Source organism: Mustela putorius, unplaced genomic scaffold (assembly GCF_011764305.1).
Source record: "Mustela putorius furo isolate JIRA1106 unplaced genomic scaffold, ASM1176430v1.1 tig00003962_pilon_pilon_pilon, whole genome shotgun sequence".
NCBI lineage: Eukaryota > Metazoa > Chordata > Mammalia > Carnivora > Mustelidae > Mustela > Mustela putorius.
In genome coordinates, this window is record NW_025422106.1 from 4,646,301 (window position 1) to 4,665,000 (window position 18,700).

The 18,700-nt window shown below is 39.6% G+C and overlaps 1 protein-coding gene across 12 annotated transcripts in view; it reads left to right on the forward strand.

Moving 5' to 3' along the window:
• The window catches only part of LUC7L3 (LUC7 like 3 pre-mRNA splicing factor), a 32,266-nt gene that overhangs the window by 5,828 nt on the left and 7,738 nt on the right, over positions 1-18,700 (forward strand). For 11 of the 12 annotated variants that reach the window (XR_006603793.1, XR_006603794.1, XR_006603791.1 and 8 more), the window contains exons 2-9: positions 5,373-5,439; positions 8,566-8,605; positions 9,407-9,551; positions 10,527-10,601; positions 11,966-12,070; positions 13,825-13,986; positions 14,383-14,666; positions 16,317-16,477. Coding sequence is in view for 7 of the 12 variants with exons in the window: in XM_045070376.1 (XP_044926311.1) it covers positions 5,373-5,439; positions 8,566-8,605; positions 9,407-9,551; positions 10,527-10,601; positions 11,966-12,070; positions 13,825-13,986; positions 14,383-14,666; positions 16,317-16,477 (1,039 nt within the window). In the remaining 5 variants the exon portion in view is untranslated. Of the gene's footprint in view, positions 1-5,372; positions 5,440-6,507; positions 6,593-8,565; positions 8,606-9,406; positions 9,552-10,526; positions 10,602-11,965; positions 12,071-13,824; positions 13,987-14,382; positions 14,667-16,316; positions 16,478-18,700 lie in introns of those variants that run through there. The other variant, XM_045070380.1, reaches the window with a different exon arrangement.

The following is an 18,700-nucleotide window of genomic DNA, read 5'->3' on the forward strand; positions in this document are numbered from 1 at the left end:
GAACTAGAAATTGAATAAATCCTTTTTATGATTTGTTTATAAAATGGACTTGTTATCTCGTGGAACAAAAAATGTATCCAAGGTTGTTAGAATACCAAAGAAACTCATAGTTGTCTGTAAAGACATTTATATGTCCTTTAATGATTTGAAGGCTTTTTTTATCCGTAAATAATAACTAGCTGGCCTGGTGGGGTGAGAAACAACTAGGAATTCAACTGAATTAGGGAAAGCAGTTCAACAAAAATGATGCAGATGGCTTTGAAAATACTTGATTAGCTCAAGGAAGAATTCTCTCATTGTTTGATTCAAGCGGGTAAAGAAAAAAAATCAGCAAGGTATTCTTAAGGTACTTTTGTGATCAGAAGTGGTCTAAATGGATGACCAGAGTTGCTTGTGCCTTGAAGAAGTGAATATTAAATACTAAAAAAAAAAAAAGGATTGTTTTTGTTAAGGTGGATTTCTCAGCATATTTTGAGTTAAGATACTTACACTTGCTTAAGTCTCCCAGCTTGTGTGTTAAGTTTTCTTTGCATTAAATAATGTTCTTTCCTTTAAAGATTGATTCCATTAATATATTGGAAATGGATTTGTTTTCCCTCTGAGTTTAACACCATTAAAATTATTTTTTTCCCAAAGGAGACATGCTTGCTGTAAAAAATTAAAATTTAACTTAGAAATAAACAATAAGTCTGTTCTTGCCTCCCCTCCTCATTGCCAAATTCCTCTTTTCCTAAAAACTTATGTATATACACATTAAGTGAAAGTTATAGGGAGCTTAATGTAATAATAAGTATAAATGTATATTTAACAATTTCCATTTCTATTGTGGCATCTTGTGATTCTTGATCTTGGGTTGTGAGTTCGAGCTCCACGTTGGGTATAGAGATTACTTTTTTTTTTTTAATTTTTATTTATTTATTTGACAGAGAGAGATCACAAGTAGGCAGAGAGGCAGGCAGAGAGAGAGAGAGAGAAGGAAGCAGGCTCCCTGCTGAGCGGAGAGCCCGACATGGGACTTGATCCCAGGACCCTGAGATCATGACCTGAGCCGAAGGCAGCGGCTTAACCCACTGAGCCACCCAGGTGCCCCAGGTATAGAGATTACTTTAAAAATAAAAATATTTTTTAAAGATTTTATTTATTATTTGACAGATCACAAGTAGGCAGAGAGGCAGGCAGAGAAGTGGGGGGGGCAGGGGGAGCAGGCTCCCTGCGAAGCAGAGAGCCGGATGCAGGGCTCAATCCCAGGACCCTGAGACCATGACCTGAGCTGAAGGCAGACGCTTAACCCACTGGGTCATCCAGGCCCTAACAATAAAAAAATTTTAAAAAAGCAGGGGCGTCTGGGTGGCTCAGTCTGTTAAGCATCTGCCTTCAGGTGCATCATATCCCAGGGTCCTGGGATGGAGCCCTGCATCAAGCTCCCTGCTCAGCAGGGAGCCTGCTTCTCTCTCCTCCTTTGCCTGCACGCCCCCACCTGTGTGCTTGTGCTTGCTCTCTCAAGTAAATAAAGTCTTCAAAAAAAAACCAAAAAACATAAAAGATAATAAATCCTACCTTGGTTTTTTCTTTTTCCATTACCAGCCAGGCTGCAGTGAACATTCTGGTACATAAAGCTGAGTCACTTCTAGGGCTCAGAAGGGTAATGGCTAAGGCGAATGCACTTTTTACATTTTGATGATGCTGCCAAATTGTCCCACAGCCCTCTAGTATTGTTTAGAATGTCATTTTCCTGGTACTGTTTCACAGGCCAGATAATTGTTTTAATTTTTGACAGTTTGACTTTGTTTAATATGGTAGTAATTTGCAACTAAAATTTTGAGTCAGATTTCTAAGTTTGAATGTATTTCTGCTTTCTTGTCACTGGTAGTGGATTCACTAAATAATGCTGTTGAGATGGAACTCTTGTCAGTAGCCTTGCCTTAGATTTATCAAGAGGATAAATCTCAAGAATTCGGGCCCTACCCCACTTCCTAGGTATCTGCCCCTCCCACCTTTGGTTATCAGACTATTAACTCCATGATGGCTATTTCGTGAAGACTTGCTGAGTAAAAGACAGTAGTGTTTGTATATTTATTTGACAGATCACAAGTAGGCAGAGAGGTAGGGAGAGGGCAGAGCCACCCACGCGCCCCTGAAAGACAGTTTAAAAGATCTTTAGTGTCTGGGGAGGGTTAAAGAAGCAGTCTAAGTAGCTAGAGTTTAATGGGTAGAGTAATATTTTGATGTGCCATTGTGTTACAGTAGTATTTTAAGGAGAGTTGAGTGGAAAGGGGATATAGATCCAGATTGAGAAAGGGGGGGTTCTAATCTGGATTCTGTAAATAGCTCAATATCTTTAGGGCAGGTCATTTGTTCTCTCTTATCTCACATGGGGTGATTGGACTAAATTTTAAGAAGCACATGTTTAGCCCATGGCCAGTCATGTCTTACTTGGTGTGTCTACTGCCTAAAACCATTTTTTAAAAAGTAGCTTGAGTAGTGTAAAAGTCAGACAAATTTTCCCCTCTCTCCTAGCGTAACAAACATAATTTAAGTGTTAAAATCTCACTGTGAAATATTGTCTTTTTTTTTTTTTTCATACATGGAAACCATGTATGAAACTTTAACTACAGTTAAAGTCTGTAGTTCACAGTGGGTGTCAGCCAAGATTCAAACTCTGCGCGGTGTTCTCTCTCCAGACATACCTGTTTCACACTTGGCCATTTCATACTGGGTTAAGTCTTTTTCACAATGTTTTCCTTATGCCTAGAATGTCTTGCAGTCTTTCTACTTCTTAATTTAAGAAGCAGTTCAAGCTTCACCACCTGTGATAACCTGGCATTCCTGACTAAAATCACTTCTGTATCTAGTGTTGGATGTGTATTCTAACACTCTTGTTTTTTGTTATTGACTTCTGTTAGACTGTCATCTTCTTTTTTTTTTTTTTTTAAAGATTTTATTTATTTATTTGACAGAGAGAGATCACAAGTAGGCAGAGAGGCAGGCAGAGAGAGGAGGAAGCAGGCTCCCTGCTGAGCAGAGAGCCCGATGCGGGACTCGATCCCAGGACTCTGAGATCATGACCTGAGCTGAAGGCAGCGGCTTAACCCACTGAGCCACCCAGGCGTCCCTAGACTGTCATCTTCTTGAGGAGTCGATCTTACTCAGTCTTGGATTTCCTGCAGTGTTTTTAGCATGTAGTGTTAAGTGATTGTTGAAGTGCCATTTTCTACCTTTCAAAATTAAAATGTCACTTAAAATTAAATCACACTTTATTTTTTAAGGCTGTTCTAAAAATTCATTTAATCAGGGGCGCCTGGGTGGCTCAATGGGTTAAGCCTCTGCCTTCGGCTCAGGTCATGATCTTGGGGTCCTGGAGTCCTGGAATCAGGCTCTCTGCTCAGCAGGGAGCCTGCTTCCCTTCCCTCTACCTGCCTTTCTGCCTACTTGCAATCTCTGCCTGTCAAATAAATAAAAATCTTTTTAAAAAAATTCATTTAATCACTACACCCAGTATAAGACTCAAATTCACCACTGCAAGATCAAGAAACAGTTGCATGCTCCGCGGACTGAGCCAACCAGCTGCCCATAAGTGCCACTCTCTCTCTCTCTCTCGTTATGTATATTTATTATTTATTTAAAATATTTTTTATTTACTAGAGAGAATGAGCAAGGGGGAGGGGCAGAGGGAGAAACAGAGCCCCATCCCAGGACCCTGAGATCATGACCTGAGTCCAAGGCAGATGCTTAACTAACTGAGCCACCCAGGCCTCCCTAAGGGCCACTTTAAATTAAAATCACATGCGGTACTTACTAGATTTGAGAGTGTGTTCATTTCAATTTTTTTTTGAATTATATTTCATTTAAAAACTGACATAGTACATTGAAGTTTTGACCAGTTAGAATCTATGTTTGTCCTTTTTTGTTTGTTTGTTTGTTTTTTAACGTGGGGCTTGAGCTCATGGTCCTGAAATAAGGAGTCCCATGCTCCACCAACTGAGTCAGCCAGGTGCCCCCAAGAATCTGCTGGGGTTTTTTTTTTTTTTTTTTTTTTTTTTTTAGAAAGTCTTATTTGTATGATGAATAAGGCTTAAGTTTTATAGTAAAACTACATAGCTGTGGGAAATCACAAGTATTTTATTTTATTTTTTTTTAAAGATTTTATTTATTTATTTGACAGACAGTAATCACAAGTAGACAGAGAGGCAGGCAGAGGGAGAGAGGAGAAAGCAGGCTCCCTGCTGAGCAGAGAGCCCAATGCGGGGCTCGATCCCAGGACCCTGGAATCATGACCTGAGCCAAAGGCAGAGGCTTTAACCCACTGAGCCACCCAGGCGCCCCACAAGTATTTTAATTTTTAAAAACAAGTATCAGTTTATGACAAATCTTGTAGTTAGTAGTAATCATAAGTGTTACAGAAAAACCACACATTATATGGTAAAGTGCAAACTCAGATCTGGTCAGTTTGATTTCAGTAAAAAATATTATTAAAACTAAGCTTCAGTAAATATTATACTGATAATTTTAAGAATTACATGAATTCCAAAAGAATTATATGATTTCCTTCCTAGAAAAAGTTTGTATTGGCTTATATTTTAGAGTCAGGAGAGGGACCATGGAGGTGTTCACTCTATTTGTTATTTATTTTTTAGTTTTAATTTTTTTATATTTCGTCTTTTTAAGATTTTATCCACAAGCAGGAAGAGTGTGTGGGGGGAGAAACAGGCCTCCTGCTGAGCAAGAGCCTGATGTAGGGCTTGATCCTAGGACCCTGGACTCATGACCTAAGCCAAAGGCAGACGCCTAACAACTGAGCCTGGCACTCAGTCCCTCTTGGTTTTTTTTAAAGATTTTATTTTATTTTTCTTTAAGTAACGTTTGCAGCAATGTGGGATTGGAACTCACAACCCTGAGATCAAGAGTTGCATGTTCTACAGACGGAGCCAGCCAGGCGCCCCTATTTTTTTTTTAATGATGAGCCTTTTTTGAGGATTATAGAGATTGACTCGGTTTAAACAAAGAACAGTAGTCTTATGTTTTATTAGTTATGATGATAAATAGAAATTCTATTAAAAACAAAAAGGATGCACAATAGTAAAATTTGTTCTTCTGGTTCTCTTCCATATTGTTGCTATGTGGGGAGAGTGGTGATTCAAAGTAGATAGTAGGAAATACTGGTGCCTCTGTCCTGCATTTTTTACTGAACTCTGGGAGTTGGAAAGTCATTAATTTAACTAATGTGGTTTAACAAAAAAAAAAAATTGTTCTTATTTGGTTGAAAGATGAAGGTTAAGAAATGAGAAAATAGTAGTTTGGTGTACCCTTTTCCAATACAGTTTTAAAGCTGAACAATTTTTAAAAGTTAAGTACCTTTTATTTTTCTTCACTAGGTTTGTAAATATTATCTCTGTGGTTTTTGTCCTGCGGAATTGTTCACAAACACTCGTTCTGATCTAGGTAAGTGAATTTTCTTTGTAGCTTTTATCAAATTATGATTTAAAATAAAAACTGGTACTTTATAAATTCCAAAAAGTTTTCTCTTAAATAAGGTTTGTTGATAAAATAATTTCTTTCTTGGCTTAGATTTTTGAACGTATTTTAATAAATGCCAGTGTAGTTAAACATGGTGGCTTAAGTGAACATACATGTCTATTTCTACTTCCTCCCCAAACCCTCCACTAAAATGAAAATTTAAAAACAAAAAAGGTGTAAACAGAAGAAGAGGTAACAATTAGCGATATCAACGAATTTTTGGAAGATGACAAGTGGATGGAAGAGTAGCAGCAAACTCAACAGAGCAGAACAACCTCTACCCTAAAAGCCTGCAGAGTGGGATATTAAAAGGAAGTGTTTGATCAGCAGAACCCTGAATAGGTTCAGCATTTGGAGGCACCAGGTATCATAGCAGAGTTGAGTCATGGGCTAAAAATGAAAGATAAGTCCAGTTAGGGTCTCTCACCTGTGACATTTGATATTTTGAGCTGGATATTTTTGTTTTAGGGGGCTGTCCTGTGCATTGTAGAATGTTTAGTAGTATTCCTGGCTTCTGCCCACTAGATGCTGGTGGCACCCCTCAACTGTGACAGCTAAAACGTCTTCAACTAAAAAGACATTGCCACATGTCCCTGGAGGGACTCTTAAAACCTGTGCATCTGGTGAGGTTCTGTCTCCCACCCCTGCACCCCAGGAGACACTAGGGGGTCTTTTCTGGAGATATTGGACCTGTAAGACTGTAGTTCGATTTGAACCACAGAATGCAAAACGAAACAAAAACCGGTGATGTTCTTCTCCCAAGGATGATACATAATTAGTATCATTCTAGAAACATAAAAGAGAAGTTAATTATTTTAAGCACAGTGCTTGCCCTAGAGTCTTATAAACACATTAGGGCTGGACAAATCTTGCTGTTGGGATTCCAGACACAGCACAGGGCAGTAATGATTAAAAATGAGACTTATTAAGAGAGTTAAGTCTATATTCTTAATAGTGGGGTTTTCCCATTCCCTTCCTCTGCCCTGTTCCTAGAAGGATACAGCCAGATGTTTTTCCCCAGGCAGAAGAGAAGAGGATTCTTTAGAGAAAGTGAACAGTTCCAGAGAAATGATCTAAGGTACTGACCCTTGGGGAATCTCCTAAAAGAATTTTGCTGCCTGATTTTCCTGTGGTGAAGCCCATTAGTTGGCAAACCCTGCCTATGCATACCAACTTCCAGTTAGATTTTGGAAGTGGTTGCCGGCCAAGGAATACCAGTTAGATGCAAAGAAAACCTTCAACACAACAGATGAATGAAACCAACTGGGGCTGGGGAAGTTTAGTGGAATTAGAGATAATGGGGAAAGTAGAAGAAAAGATACTTTGTTGTTGTTTTAAGTAAGCTTTATACCCAATAGGGGAACTCACAACCCTGAGATCAGGAGTTGCATGTTCTATGGAGTGAGCCAGGCCGGTGCCCTAAAATACCAAATGTCTTAAATAAATTTAGTATCCTCAGAGAAATAAGAGTGTATATAAGGAATAGGATGTTGTATAAAAGGGAACTTTTCGAAAAACCAAAAAGAGCTCTTGGAAATTAGGACTGAAGAAATGTGAAATAAAAATCAGTGTAAAGGTTTGAGAATAAAATCAAGGAAATTCGCTGGAATGATGGGTGATCAAACAGAAAAGATTAAAATTTGAAAAAATAACATCAGTACAACACTAGTTAGGAGTTCTAGAGAAAGCAGAAGGGAGGAAATTAAAGATTTTGCAGTACTGAAGGGCAGTAGTCTATAGATTGAGTGGGTCCTTCAAATGCTCAGAGCACACTGGATGAAAAAAAATCCATTCAAAGGCACCATTCAAAAACCACTGAAGTTTCAGAATGGTGGGAGTTGAGCAGGGACACACAGGATTATGAATCAGAATGGCCTCAGATTTGTCAGTAACACCACCAGAAGCTTGAAGACTTTGGGAGATAAACCTTCAGGATTCTGCGTGAAAAAATAATTTTCCTAGGTTAGCTTAATAACCAAACTCCAAAGTATGAGAGAGAAAAAAGACATTTTCAGACATATAAGATCTCACAAAATTTACCTCCCATGATTCTTTTCTCTGGAGATGCTACCCCAATACATGGGTATAAAACCAAGGAGAAAAACAAGAGATCCAGTAAACTGCATTTAATACAGACAGAAAAAGAACCTCTCAGGATGACAGCCGTTTATTAGTGAGCTTAGCCTAGACTGAAGCACAATGAAACCTCAGGGGCAAAACTGAAGCTGATTATCTGATAGATTCGGAATCTTGAGAGAATTTCTGTAGCTGACTTAAAGTGTTTGAGAAGAGTTCAGAAATACAGAAATCTAAACAAATGAAAAGAATTCCAACAGAAATGTGAAGCATATCTTAAGTCATCATAATGCCTCAGCATTTGTTTGGCTCAGTGGGTAACAGTACTTGCATAGTCAAAATGTAAAGTGTTTATTTAACTAACTAACTCAGCATTTGTTTGGCTCAGTGGGTAACAGTACTTGCATAGTCAAAATGTAAAGTGTTTATTTAACTAACTAAATTTTTTTTTACCTGAAATTTTGATGTCTAAGATAAATTAAGAAAAAGCAAAATAGTTTAGAAATATGGAAATAAATTCCAGAAGGCAAAGGTGACATGGTTGAAATTGGTTGCCTTCTGGAGTTAGGAAGGAGTAGGTCCTTGAGCATTCTTGTATTATTTGGCTTCATTTGCAGACACCCCAGATTAGTAAAAAATGAGTGGTTCACCCTCCTCACAGTTTCACTGGATGGCAGAGGATACAATTTCTCTTTTCTTCAACTTCCTCTTCTTTTTTCTTCTCTTTCCTTATCATATAGTCTCTCTCTATTATACTGATCTTGAAGATTAAGGAGAACAATTTTCATGTGTTTACTTGGGCACATTACTTACTTTGTGATACATTAGGCTCAGTATAGGTGTGTACAGACTATTTTGTGATGAAATGGGTCTTGTTTTCCTTTTTTTTAAGAACTTCCTTTAGTTTTGGCAAGAGAAAAGATGGTTAACATCACCAATAATTTATACATTCATATTTCTCATCTTTTTTTTCAGGTCCTTGTGAAAAAATTCATGATGAAAACCTTCGAAAACAGTAAGCTATCTTTTTTGGTCATTTCCCCCTTCATCATTCTTTGGTTTAGGGGACAAGGATTGAAGACGTATTGAAATTAGTATAAAATGAATGTCTTGCCGAGGTTCTGTTCATTAGTTGGGATGGTAGAAAATCATAGCTTCAAAAATGATATGATTAGCTACCTTATGAGTGCATACTTTATGCTTAAGCACTACTGTATCCTAAGCTTTTTTCTCTATCATGTTAGGTTTGGTTTTTTTCTTTCTTTTTTTTTCCTTCTTTTTTCTCATAATCCTGATTTTATAAATGAGACTTGTCCTGGGGCCAGGGTCATAGATCCAGTATTGTGATAGAACTGGTGTTAAAGCACCTAGCTTTGCCTTATTGTAAAGTCCATGCTCTTAACCAGACATGATGCTAAGTACTTGTCTTCTTCTCACCAGGATGAGAGACTAGAAATTGACTGACTGACTTTCTTTCTTTCTTTTTTTAAGATTTTATTTATTTATTTGATAGAAACACAGCAGGAGAGGGAGCACAATTGGGAAGTGGGAAGGGGAAAAGCAGGCTTTCCACAGAGCAGGGAGCCTGATGTGGGTGGGGCTTGATCCCTGGACCCTGGGATCATGACCTGAGCTGAAGACAGATGCTTAACCACTGAGCCATCCAGGTGCCCCTAAAAATTGACTTCTTACATATGGGTTTACTCTTCAGAGTAAATGCAACAGTTCATAAGATTAGTTAAGATAGAATATGTGAGTTGTAACGGATAAAGATTTGGAAAGAAAGTAATGCTTATTAATTTTTATCCTTAACCAGGTATGAGAAGAGTTCTCGTTTTATGAAGGTTGGCTATGAGAGAGATTTTCTGCGATACTTACAGAGCTTACTTGCAGAAGTAGAACGTAGAATTAGACGAGGCCATGCTCGTTTGGCATTATCTCAAAACCAGCAGTCCTCTGGGGTGCGTATGAAATTAGTTTGTAGTCTTTGTAAAGTGTCCTTACTCTTGACACCCACAGACCTCCCTAGTATTGAAACTTGTGGTTAAGTTCATTAATTTGTATTTTTTTTTTATTAAGATTTTATTTATTTGACAGATCACAAATAGGCAGAGAGGCAAACAGAGAGAGAGAGGGATATGCAGGCTCCCCGCCGAGCAGAGAGCCCGATGGGGGGCTCCATCCCAGGACCCCAAGATCATCACCTGAGCTGAAGGCAGAGGCTCAATGCAGAGTCACTCAGGCGCCTCTAATTTGTATTCTTTTAGAATGATATAAACTTAAAGGGCATTCATTTTTTTCAGTCTTTATTTATTTTTATTAAGGTTTTTTTTTTTTTTTTTAAAAGATCTTATTTATTTATTTGACATACAGAGATCACAAGTAGGCAGACAGGCAGGCAGAGAGAGAAGAGGAAGCAGGCTCCCTGCCGAGCAGAGAGCCCAATGCAGGGCTCCATCCAAGGACCCTGGGATCATGACCTGAGCCAAAGGCAGAGGCTTTAACCCACTGAACCACCCAGGCACCCCTTTTTCAGTCTTTATTAATAATATTCATTTTGCTACTCGTTAAGATTTTTCTCATTATCCATAACTGACAAAATATGTAATTGAGTACCAGAAATTGAAGATAATTATTCTTGTGACTCAATATTTTAACTGTTAAATACAGATACTATGTATGGTATGTGAAAGCTTGAATATTTGTTTTTTACTTACTGATAATGCATTTTATTTTATTTATTTAATTTATTTGACAGATCACAAGTAGGCAGAGAGATAGGCAGGGGGGTGGGGGAAGCAGGCCCCCCACTGAGCAGAGAGCACAGTGGGGGCACGACAGGACCCCAGGGTCATGACCTGAGCCGAAAGCAGAGGCCCCACCCACTGAGCCTCCCCGGTGCCCCACTGATAATACATTTTATTATCTCTTAATAGGCGGCTGGCCCAACAGGCAAAAATGAAGAAAAAATTCAGGTTCTGACAGATAAAATTGATGTACTCCTACAGCAGGTAAGAGTTGTGTACATTAATAACAAAACATTTGGCATAGATACTTAACCAAAGATAAAAGGTGGCAAATATGTATATGTAAAGGTGCTCAAAGTCATTAGTCATTAGGGAAACACAAAACCACAATGAGATACTTACTATGTGTCTGTCAGAATGGCTACAATTAAACAGACCATCTACCAAGTGTTAATGAAGATTTGGGCAAACTGGAACTAACCCACACTGCTGGTGGAATGTAAAATGGTATAACCACTTTGTAAAATTGTAGGGTTTTTTTTTTTTAAATTAATATTTTATTTATTTGACAGAAATCACAAGTAGACAGAGGGGTGGGGGAAGCAGACTCCCTGCAGGGAGCCTAATGCAGGGCTTGATCCCAAGCCCCTGAAATCATGACCCAAGCTGAAGGCAGAGGCTTAACCCACTGAGCCACCTAGGTGCCCCAATACAAAGGTGTCTTTTTTTTTTTTTTTTTTAAGATTTTATTTATTTAACAGATCACAAGTAGGTAGAGAGGCAGGCAGAGGGGGAGTGGGGAGGCAGGCTCCCTGCTGAGCAGAGAGCCCGATGAAGGGCATGGGGCTCCATCCCAGGACCCTGAGATTGTGACCTGAGCTGAAGGCAGAGGCTTAACACACTGAGCCACCCAGGCACACCGTAGGTTTCTTAAAAAGTTAAAAAATCCACCATGAGTCACTCCAGTCCTAGTGACCCAAGAGAAACAAAAGCATATGTTTACAGAGTTGTATTACCAGTGTTCGTAACGGCTTTGTTCGTAATTGGCAAAATTCCTAAATGAACCAGCTCAAACATCTGTCAGTTAAGTGCTGTGATGTATCCGTGCAGTAGAGTACTGCTCAGTAATAAAATGAATCAACAACATGGAACACTGTGGGTGAATCTTAAGATAATTAGGCTGAATGAAAGAAGCCAGACTAAAATAAGTACATAATTCCATTTATATAGAGTTCTAGAAAATGTAAACTGATCTCTGTACTATTCTAGAAAATGTAAACTGATCTGTAGGGACAGCAGATCCATGATCTGGGCAGAGGTACTACGAAGGAAATTTGGGGTAATGGATGTGTTATCTAGACGAGGGTGTTAGTTTCGTGGTTGTCAAAACTTCCTCAGATTTTAAACCTTAAAAATACGCAGTTCATTGCATGTCAGATCTACTTTATTAATGTTGTAAAAAAATCAGAAGGGTAAATTTAACCCAAAGAGTCTTCAATAAACAAAACCAAAAGACCCAAAACAACCATGAAATGGTAATGAAGCTTGGGGAAGAACAGAAGAATGGTTTGGTTAAAACGGAGTCTTGACTGCTTTGCCTTCTTTTTTTTTTTTTTAATCCGCCTTAGATTGAAGAATTAGGATCTGAAGGAAAAGTAGAAGAAGCCCAGGGGATGATGAAATTAGTTGAACAGCTAAAAGAAGAGAGGGAATTGCTTAGGTCCACAACCTCGGTGAGTAGCAACCTCATTTTGATTTATCCAGGCTGTTCACTGTGAATACTAGGGCCTATTCCTAGTTGAGAATTGCAGTGAACGGTTTTCTAATGTCCTAAATCAAGAGTCTGTAAACTGTATCTTAAAGGATACACAGCAAATACTTAAGGTTTGTAGGCCACAAGGTCCCCTGGCTGATATCAAGCTCTGCCTTTATATTACAAAAGCAGCTTTGGATAATGCATAAACAAAAGGATGTGGCTGTGTTCCAATAAAACTTTATTTACAAAAACAAGCTTCTAGCTGCTGCATGCCAACCCATGCCTTAGATCATGAGTATTCACTGGGGCCTGGGTCGGTCAGTTCGTCTTTCTTTCTCTCTCTTTCTCCTTTCTCTCTTCCTTCCTTATTTTTTAAAAGTTTTATTATTTGAGAGGGAGAGGGAACACGAGTGGAGAGAGGGAGAAGCAGACTCCCTGCTGAGCAGGGAGCTCAACATGGGGCTGTCCTAGGACTCTGGGATCATGACCTGAGCCGAAGGTAGACACTTAACTGACTGAGCCTCCCAGTGCCCATAGATTTATTTATTTTTAGAGAGAGAACATGGGTATAAGTGGGGAAAGAGGGAGAAAAGCAGATGCCCTGCCAGTGGGGAGCCCAGCTTGTGGCTCAATCCTATGACCCTGAGAATCATGGAAATCAAAAGTTAGGCATGAGCGACTGAGCCACCCATGTGCCCCTTAACTTTCTTATTATGATATATTAGCCCATACTATTAATTAGAGAATGTGATACTCCGGTTTTGGATTTTTTTAAAAAATATTTTTATTTTTATTTATTTGACAGAGATCACAAGTAGGCAGACAGGCAGGCAGAGAGAGGGGAGGGGGAGAAGCAGGCTCCCTGGTGAGCAGAGAGCCCGATGTGGGGCTCAATCCCAGGACTCTGGGATTGTGACCTGAGCCGAAGGTAGAGGCTTTAACCCACTGAGCCACCCAGGCATCCCCTCACCTTTTGGATATTGATGGTAGAATGTAATTGGCCATTGGTTCCCAGATACTGAATAGGATATGTACAGATGATGCTCAGTAAGTTCTGTTCCCTAAGCATTTTAGGGTTAAACCAAAAAAAATTTTTTAATAGATGTCAAATAAATGAATAAAAGAGACACAGAGAGGGAGCACCAGCGGGGGTTGGGGGGTGGGAGAGGGAGAAGCAGGCTTCCCGCTGAGCAGGGAGCCTGATGTGGGGTTCAGTTCCAGGACTCTGGGATCATGGCCTGAGCCAAAGGCAGATGCTTAACTGACTGAGCCACCCAGGTTCCCCAGACAGAATTTTTTAAAAGTAAGTTCTGTTCCCATTTTAGGCTTGAACTCACAACTGAGATCAAGAGTACATACTCTACTGACTCGCTAGCTAGGCACGCCTTGAAAAATATTTTTAATGTGGAGGCCACACCTTTAACCTGTTGAAACTAAGGAATGAATTGGGACTAGAATAGATAGCTTTCTGAAAGGTAGTTAACATTTTTCAAGGTTTTGCGCGCATTTCATTGGTTATAGTTGAGTGATGGGATCTCAGTCCTTCCTTGGGATACAGAAAGTTTCTTGCTGTTGCCTTTGTTTCCCTGCTCTAAAAGTTTACCAGTTGCTTCTTAGGCTTTGGGGAAAGTCACAAAATTTGAAAACTATTTTAGATTGTAAGTACTTTGTTGGATTTTGTTTCTTCTCTTTTTTTCAAATACTCTTAAAATAACTGATCTATCATTTCAGACAATTGAAAGTTTTGCTGCCCAAGAAAAACAAATGGAAGTTTGTGAAGTGTGTGGAGCCTTTTTGATAGTAGGAGATGCCCAGTCCCGAGTAGATGACCATTTGATGGGAAAGCAGCACATGGGCTATGCCAAAATTAAAGCTACTGTAGAAGAATTAAAAGTAAGCTTCTTGCAAGTATGCATTTTAGCCACAGCTAATACTCTCATTTTAGTATGTCCAAAAATTGATCACATAGACACATAAGCCTCTTGTTGATACTTTGGTTATTTGTGTTATTTGAAAGTATGATAATCTCTATAAATTTTTGCTATTCATCAGATAGGGCTTTATTTTCTTCACTTTTTTTGTGCCAGGAATTTGGGAGAAAGACTATCCATGAGGGCTTACCCAAGTAACAGTATCTTACATACAGACATGGTTTTGGAATTTCTGCATTTTTCTTTCAGGTTATCAAGTTCCATACATTGATCTACACATGCTTTGCATTCAGTAACCATTGTTTGATCGTGTCTTTAAGAGAATAGTTCTATAAAAATCAAACTTGATTTGTTTTAGGAAAAGTTAAGAAAAAGAACTGAAGAACCTGATCGTGATGAGCGTTTAAAAAAGGAGAAGCAAGAACGGGAAGAAAGAGAAAAAGAACGGGAGAGAGAAAGAGAAGAAAGAGAAAGGAAAAGACGGAGAGAAGAGGAAGAAAGAGAGAAAGAAAGGGCTAGAGACAGAGAAAGAAGAAAGAGAAGTCGTTCACGAAGTCGGCATTCAAGCCGAACCTCAGACCGAAGATGCAGCAGGTCTCGGGACCACAAAAGATCACGAAGTAGAGAAAGAAGGCGAAGCAGGTACGTGGAACACATGAGACGGTGCCTTCTTGTAGCGAGTATGCAGTAGCAGTTGCTAGTGTTCTTTCCTTGCTCCTGGGGAAGCCCTTAAGTATTGTCAGGCACTAGGATGGATTATGAGAGAGGAATCAGTGAGCCAGGCCACCTTCAAGGCAACCTTTTTGCTATTTCCCACTAGTCTAAGGAGGTTTGATGTACTCTTCTAGGAAGTCCATGTTACCATATGGTCTCGTTAAGCACATCTATTCTCACTGATCTAAAAAGATATTTAAATTATAAGTTATTTTGGTAAAATTACCTACTTTTGCTTTGGATGACATCACACAGAACGTAAGAACTAAAGTGCTTTATAACCAATTCTTTTTTTTTTTAAAAGATTTTATTTATTTATTTATTTGACAGAGAGAGAGATCACAAGTAGGCAGAGAGGCAGGCAGAGAGAGAGGAAGGGAAGCAGGCTCCCTGCTGAGCAGAGAGCCCGATGCGGGACTCGATCCCAGTACCCCGAGATCATGACCTGAGCCGAAGGCAGCGGCTTAACCCACTGAGCCACCCAGGCGCCCCTTTTTTTTTTTTTTTAAGATTTTATTTATTTGACAGAGATCACAAGTAGGCAGAGAGGCAGGCAGAGTGGGGTGAGGGGGAAAGCAGGCTCCCTGCTGAGCAGAGAGCCTGATGCAGGGCTCGATCCCAGGACCCTGAGATCATGAACTGAGCCGAAGGCAGAGGCTTTTAACCCACTGAGCCACCCAGGCACCTCTATAACCAATTCTTTAAAAATGAGAAAAATGAAATCCTACTTTACGGTTTGTTTGTTTATTTATTTAACAGCGATCATAAGTAGGCAGAGCAGCAGGCAGAGGGAGGGGGGAAGCAGGCTCCTGCCGAACAGAGAGCCCGATGTGGGGCTTGATCCAGGACCCTGAGATCATGACCTGAGCCAAAGACAGAGCCTTAACCCACTAAGCCACCCAGGCGCCGCATCTCCCCCCCCCCCCCTCGTTTTACTGTTTCAGAGTTGGGATTGAAGAGTCTTAAAGAATGTGGTGATGGGGCATGTGAATGGCTCAGTCGGTTAAGCATCCGAATCTTGATTTCAGCTCAGGTCATGAGATTGAGCCCTGCAGTGGGTTCTATGCTGGGTGTGGAGCCTGCATAATACCCACCACCCCCCAACCCTGTTTTTGCTCACCCATCCTCTCAAAGAAAAGGCATGATGGTGATTATCTTAGCACTATTCAAAAAATTGAAGTTAGATTTTCTTCTTTTTTTAATATTTTTATTTATTTGACAGAGTGAGAGAGGGAACACAAGCAGGGGGACTGGGAGAGGGAGAAGCAGGCTCCCCACCGAGCAGGGAGCATTATGGGAGGCTTTATCCCAGGACTCTGGGATCATGATCTGAGCTGAAAGCAGACGCTTGATGACTGAGCCATCCAGGCATCCCGAAGTTAGATTTTCAATAGTTTCCAATTCTTAAGTTTTCTACTGTAGATATGTATTAGGATTCTACTACTAATATGTATTAGGATTCTACTCATTTGCCTTTTAAGGGTAAGTTTTACTTGTTAATTATTGAACAGTGTATAATCTTTGCAAGGTTTTTCTCATTTTTTTCTCTTTGCTTTCCTTTTATTTTCCACTGTGAAGAAGTAGAGATCGACGAAGAAGCAGAAGCCATGATAGATCTGAAAGAAAGCATAGATCTCGTAGCCGGGATCGAAGAAGATCAAAAAGCCGGGATCGAAAGTCCTATAAGCACAGGAGCAAAAGTCGGGACAGAGAACAAGATAGAAAATCCAAGGAGAAAGGTTAGTTTATGTGAGAATTTGATTCATTAATAGACTATTTTCAGTCTCTTCTCCCCACTCACATTTCTTTGGACATAGGCAGAGTTCCATTTTAAGCTCTGTTCTTTTTTTACTTAACTCCAGCAGCATTCAGTAGGAGATGGGGGCAGTATTTTCCCCTTGTCTGGTCTGTGAGAAAGGCAATTGACGTGGTATTTTCTTAGAACATGTTAAAATCACATCCTTCAGTTGTTCATCTAACGGTTTGTCATCTCTATTCTTCCAAGTATTGCATTACTTTTCAGGGTTATTAGGCTGTAGAATTTATTAGCTTATTTATTGGCAACAGTTTTTTTTATCTGCTGCGTGTTCAATAGTATGTCTTGCAGAGTCAGTGTGTTGTGTTGCATTGGTTCTCGTGTGCAGCCTTCATTTACCTGTGTAATGAAGTTCTGAGTTTGTGGAAGTTGAATACCTTACCTTGTCTTAACCATGTTTTCTATTGAAACAACATGCATTTTCCTTTGAACTTTTCCCTTTGGTTTTTGGTGGCATTCCAGTGGCTGGAATGCATTATTCACAGCACTATTAATGGACTTTTTCATTTTGTCTTGGGCATGTTTTCACGTGGCTGTTCTCATCTTTTAGCTTAGTCTTCATTGGAAGATAATTCTTTTAAATCATCAGGGTCTCCTTTCTGTATTTTCTTTAGATTCTTTGAGCATCTTTCATTTTGTATTGACTGGGCCATTGTGCTTTGCATGGGTATTGGGAATGAGAGCAAGGGCCTATTTCTCATTTTCTTGGCTCTGCTTGTTCCATCCTGTTCTGCCTGTCTGTGTCCATGTTTGGTCACCTGACATGTGTGCTGCTGTGTTTGAGTTTATTAAACTGGACTTCTGTGTGACATTCATTTCTTCATTTCCTTTTTGGAACTATTCTGTGGTATTTGTCTTTTGTGGGTTTTCTGGGGGCCAGACATGGGTTTTTGTTAGACTGAGTTAGAGAACTAGCAGTGCAAACAGTGGACATTTTTTTTTAGTCTTAGGCTTTCATTTTTCCTCAAATAGGTGTACCTTTTCTTCTTTAAAAAAAAAAAAAACATTTACATACATACATTGGTCTTTTTCCTATAACATGGAGCAAATGTTAAAAAGTAGGAAACAAGGGCCGTTTTTTAAATTTAGTGTCACAAGCTTTAAGTTCAGAAATTACTTTTGTGATTTAACAGGCAGTTGCTACAAAGTATTGTAACCTGATTTTAATTAGTTTTAAAGTTTCACCCAACCTTTTTTGTAAGGCTTTTTGTGGAATGTATCTTTTTGGTGATGGGTCCAATCTCAAGAGCCAGATAGATAATGGATGTCAGAGATCAGATTAATCACTTCTCTTTAAGTTCTATTTTAAGCTATTAGTAGTGATTATATGAAGTATGATATAGCTCTTTGCTATATCATACTTCACGTCACCTAAAATAGTTGGATTTTTTTTTTTTTTTTTTTTTTTTTTAGATTTTTTTTTGGACAGAGATCACAAGTAGGCAGAGAGGCAGGTAGAGAGAGAGGGAGGGGGAAGCAGGCTCCCTGCTGAGCAGACAACCTGATGTGGGGCTTGATCCCAGGACCTTGGGATCATGACCGGAGCTGAAGGCAGAGGCTTTAACCCACTGAGCCACCCAGGTGCCCCTGGATTTTTTTTTTTTTAAGATTTTATTTATTTGACAGATCACAAGTAGGCAGAGAGGCAGGCAGAAAGGAGGAAGCAGGCCCCCTGCTGAGCAGAGAGCCCCATACGGAGCTCGATCCCAGGACCCTGAGACCATGACCTGAGCCGGAGGCAGAGGCTTTAACCTACTGAGCTGCCCAGGCACCCAGTTGGATTGGTTCTTGGGAATAAAAGCTTGCTAGCCTTCCTAACTGGGATCAACAGTGAACAATGGCCTGACTAGAAAAACACGACATGTTTGTATAATTTCTGGGTAGAGCAGAAAGATGTCCTGAATTGCTTAACTATTAGAAAAAAAAATCCTAATTGTGATAAGGACATCATAGAATTTAGTAAAGCTTTTGCTTAAGTAAATAAGCTGCATTGTGTTTGGATTATGGACACCAGGATTTTCCTAGTGAAGTATGGAGGAAGGATAGAAGATTCGTTTTTGGATAAAGCTCTGCATCAGTCCTGTCTTGCAGATGGGGAATGCATTACAGATTTTTCTTAAGCTTAGGGATCTCTTTTAGAAGGGGA